Consider the following 5,370-nt stretch of genomic DNA (forward strand, 5'->3'; position numbering starts at 1 on the left):
ATATACTCTTCCATTCACTTTTACTTGTCACTATTTTGCTTTTTGAGATCAACCTGCATGAACTTTGACTAACCTTTTTAAGATGTATAATTTAATATTTAAATTTAAAATTTAGATGATCAAAAAATATATGAAAAATGCTATAAGTTGCAATCCTTATTCATATTAATAAAATGAAAAAATATATATTAAAATATTTGTCAAAATTTATGTGGGTTGACCTAGAAAAACGAAATGTGACAAGTAAAAAAGAACCTAGGGAGTATATCGAAACTCATCCGCATATATATATATATGTATATACATATATATATATATATATATATTATATACGCACACACTTAATGCATGTAAAATAAGAGATAAGGTACGAGGTACCCCTAAACTATATTTGAAGTTGTTATGAAACACTTAAATTTTACAGGGGACCTATTACCACCTAAACTCATTTTTTATTGATCTGGCCGTCAAGTATTAGAATATTTTTGTACTTCTTTTAGGGGAGACGAAAAATACTTGTGTGTTATCTCAATAAAATAACAATCATAAAAAATAACTTTAACTTTTGTGACAAGTTCATTAAAAAGGTTAAACTAAAAAATTTTAATAAAAATATATAAATACTTGAGTAAATAAATAATGTATATTATAAGAAGATATTGCTAATGCCAAGGTTAAAATAGACATTGTCAAGGTAAAAGAGGGGAGAATGCTTATTATTCAAAGTAGAGGGGGGATTTTTATTTTTAAAGTAAACTTGAGGGGGGGAAATTATTTTCACCCTAACCGACCCAATCGAGTCTAATGGGCATCCCAATTCCGATCAGGACTGGAGACCACCCTATTACCCAACCCAACCTCCAACCGCCTGCCTAGAGTTGGCTGAATTTCGAGCATGTAATAAGAAAGTGTAACAGCTCGTATAAAGACGCTAGGATAAGATCACAGCCTTGACCGACCCAATCGAGTCCAACCATTCTATACCAATAATCCAACCATACCAAAACAAGGGATATAAACAAGGCCGTAACCAAGGATGATCCAGAACATAATATAATTAATCTTAAAATGAAATAGGATGGAACAACCAACAATCTCGCCCAATGATGTTATCCCTTAAGCTTATTCCAATGCTAAGGCTGACACCAATACCAATCCTACCCATTCCAACCCATAGAAGTACCACAAAATCTCTAACTAAAAGAATGGTGAATTCGATTGGAACATGCCCCAAACCATAGCCAAAACCAATATCCAAAATAAAATCAAAATATCTAGAAATATCTATAACATGAAATGGAGCCTTCCGAAAGAATAGAAGCTCAACACTTCAGTCCAAATGTTGTCCCCGAGTCAATCACTAAGTAGGAGGAGTGGAACAGTTGGTTCCTATATAACGTGGGTATACAGCCGCCAATAGACGGGGTTAGAGAGTGACTTCTAGCATGATCCTAGGGTATGGATAAAATAATAAGGATAAAATAATGCCATTTATAAAATCAAGTAAAACCATCCATAATCATGCTGGAAAAAGGGATCGGGTTTAGCATGCCTTTAAAACCTTTAACTGCGTTGTGTAGCTTTGCCGTTCTAAACCACCCATAGGCAATATGGGTTCAACACCCCTGTTGAAAGGGCCCCAATGTGTGTAACCACACAACCAGGGAAGAAAACCTTGGGATGACTAGTACATCCCCCAAATATAGTGTGACATCATGCACACGGTCACCAAGACCAACCTCATATCGTCAAATATGAGTTTCTAGTTTTGGTCCCGCCTGGACCTGCACCTTTCACGGCTTTACTACACATCCCGCCATTACTTCTAAATTAAAACAAATTTCCAAATAACCAAACCATTTTCCATTTATCTACCAAATCCATTGATATTAGTATCGTCATACCAACCGTTACTTGCAAGTATCATCCATAGCCAACAATTTATAGGTTTAAGGGGACTTTTAAGTACCCTTTTCCAATTACCTTATTAAACCACTTGAGGGATTCCATGTACCCCATAAGCATACCCATTTAGACATTTACCTTTTTAAGCCATTTAAACCATGCATACTCCCTTTACAAAGTTTTAAAATATGCAAGAATTCCATTAAAATAGTCAATGCAATAAACATATCTTTATAAGTATTTTGTCAAACACATTGGGGGCATAATATGACTAAAACCAATTTCAATTACCATTAAACCATTCCCATCCAATCCAATTATCCAAAACCACCATTAATGCATATAAAAGCATAATTAAAACTGTGGGAAACCATAACCTACCATTTAATATCAAAACTTCTAAATTATAGTTGAAAACCAAAATCATACAATCAATGAAATCATGAAAACATTTATAAAAACTCTGTCTTTAGATAAAATGAACAATGAGGGAAGAGAACATGCCTTAAACCACGATGATGATGGAAAGAAATCACCAAGACAGGCCCCAAATCAATCCGCTAGTTGAAACCCTAGCTTCCTTTCCCAAAAGCTTTTGAGAGAATTTTAGAGTGTTTAGAAAAGTTTCTAAGTATTAATAAATGGAATAATAGGGTAAATAACCTTCCAAGTAGGTTAGAAGTTATGGGGCCTTATTAGGATAAGTGAGGAAATGTCCATAATACCCCACTTAAGTTGCACCAAAATCCGATCACAGGGGTACGACTGACCTACATGAGTCGTACCCTCTTATACGATTGGTATCCTCCACTGATATTATAAGCCTCAACCTTTAGATCAAACACTGTCCAGCATACGACTCGTCCAACTAAGTTGTATTCAAAGCATATGATCCATACCCTTTATCCATACCCCTAGCAGATTTAAACCCAATAAATATTTAGACACTGTCCACCTTACGAGTTCTGGGTATGACTCGTGCCCAGGTTTACGACTCATGGTGATCCACTTATACTCAGATATAACCAAAGTAACCAAGTGTAATATTAAGTTAAGGAATCAAATGATCCATAATCACCAATACGACTCGTACCCTTAAGTCTTATCCATTCCAATAACCAAAATCCATCCCACCAACCGACACTGGTCAGTATACGACTAGACCATACCATCCATACCCCAACATACGGATCGTACCCATGAGTCATATTGGGTCCAGAGATCAGAATTTTAGGAAATTTTCTAAGGTACAGAAGCCAAGGTGTTCAATCTCCCTCACTAAGAACATTCGTCCCCGAATGACATATAAGGTAGGGGTAACCACATGCACGAGTCATTTACATTATCAAATATATTCCCAATCTTAAACAAAGTTTGAAAATAAAGAGGCAAAGATATTAATATTTCCTTTAACAAACTCTGAAAATAAAGGTGTGTTGAAGACACATACTTTCCGCATGAATTCCAGGAGCAGAAAATAAATGTGGATATTTAGACTTCATGTTCTCTTCTGCTTCCCATATAGCTTCTTCCACCTTATGGTTCTGCGAAAGAACCTTAACCAAAGCTAAATCCTTGGTCCGCAACCGACAAACCTTCCTATCTAAGATCTCAACCGAGACTTCTTCATAAGACAAAGAATTAGTGATACCCAATCCTTCCAAAGGAATAACTAAAGAAGGATCACCAATACACTTTCTCAACATGGAAACATGAAAGACCAGATAAATCGAGCTCAATCTAGAAGGTAACTCCAACTCATAAGCAACATTACCAATTCTCTACAAAATATCATAAGGACCAATATGTTGGGGACTGAGCTTCCCATTCTTACCAAACCACATTTGTCCTTTCATGGGAGATACCTTGAGGAAAACCTTATCCTTAACTTCAAACTCCAAGTCTCTACGCCTAACATCTACATAGGAATTTTGGCAACTTTGGGAAGCCTTAATCCTATCCCGCCTTCTCCATAGCCTAGTAAACTAAATTGGAACCAAACATGTCCGCCTTACCAAGCTTAAACCAACTAGTAGAAGATTTACACCGCCTCACCAAGCTCAAACCAACTAGTAGGAGATTTACATCTCCAAAGAGGACATACCAATAATATAATGATAGCTATTGTTGTAAGCAAACTCCACCAAAGGTAGATTCTAAATCCAATTTCCACCATAATCAATCACACAAGCCCGAAGCATATCCTTCAGTGTCTGAATAGTTCTCTATGCTTGCCTATGTATTGGCGGATGGAAAGCGGTACTTAGACTCACCTTAGCCCCCAACACTTTCTGAAAAGATTGCTAGAAGTGAGATGTAAAATGTGTGCCATGATCAGAAATAATCGAAATAGGTACCCCATACAGCTTCACAATCTCTTAAATTTACATCTTCGCATAATCCTTCGCTGAAAAAGTAGTATGCACTGGCAAAAAGTTCACAAACATAGTCATCCTATCCACAATGACCCAAATCAAATTATATTGATTCTGAGATCGAGGAAAACAAGTAGCAAGCTCATATCGATCATTTCCCAATTCTATTCATGTAAACCAATTTCTTGATACAACCCTCCCAGGTGCTCAACCTTAACCTGTTGACACACCACACACTTGGCCATAAAATTAGCCACATCCCTCTTTATTCCATTCCACCAATAGATCTCCTTGTGATCATGACACATCCTAGTCAAGCCAAGATGAGCAACGTAGCACAACTCATATGCTTCAGTAAAAATCTTTTGTTGTAAATCGTTGACATCAGGAACACACAACCCCCTTGGTACCATAAAGTACCATCACCACGACTAACTTTTGCCCATCAACATCACTCTTGATTTTCATAATGATAGGATCTAGCACTTTCTTCTTCTTAACCTCCACACTAAGAGATGATAGAACCACTTCCTGCACCACCATACTACCATCCTTAGAGACCAAGAGGCACACTCCAAGATTATACAAATGGTGAATATCCTTCACCAATTCCCTCTTTCTTTCCTCCATATGAGCTAAAATCCCCATGTATAATCTGCTAAGAGCTACAGCAACCATATTAGCTTTATCTGGGTAATAGTGAAGACTCATATCATAGTCTTTGAGAAGCTCAAGCCTTCTTCTCTGCCTGATATTAAGCTTTTTCTGAGTGAACACATACTTTAGACTCTTATGATCAAAAATAATATCCACATGAACATCATATAAATAACGCCGCCATATTTTCAAAAAAGACACAACTACCAACAACTCCAAATCATAAGTAAGATAATTCCTCTTATGCACCTTCAACTACCTAGAAGCATAGGTAATCAACTTCCCATGCTACATCAACACACAACCAAGACCTACCCGAGATGCATTGTAATAAACTAAGAACCCATCATTGCCTTCGAACAAAGTAGAATAGCAGCCAAAAATTCCTTCAACTTCTTGAAACTCCATTCACAAGCATCTGACCAAGAAAACT

The 5,370-nt window shown here is 36.6% G+C and overlaps 1 protein-coding gene across 1 annotated transcript in view; it reads right to left on the reverse strand.

Annotated features, from left to right (window-relative positions):
• Positions 1-4,958, reverse strand: part of LOC124888884 (uncharacterized protein DDB_G0271670-like) — a gene marked incomplete at its 3' end in the record, with an annotated part of 8,972 nt that extends 4,014 nt beyond the window's left edge. The window contains exon 1 of the mRNA XM_047400173.1: positions 4,701-4,958. Within this exon, the coding sequence (XP_047256129.1) occupies positions 4,701-4,958 (258 nt within the window). The remainder of the gene's footprint in view (positions 1-4,700) is intronic.
• Positions 4,959-5,370: the final 412 nt, after the last annotated feature.

Source organism: Capsicum annuum, chromosome 11 (assembly GCF_002878395.1).
Source record: "Capsicum annuum cultivar UCD-10X-F1 chromosome 11, UCD10Xv1.1, whole genome shotgun sequence".
NCBI lineage: Eukaryota > Viridiplantae > Streptophyta > Magnoliopsida > Solanales > Solanaceae > Capsicum > Capsicum annuum.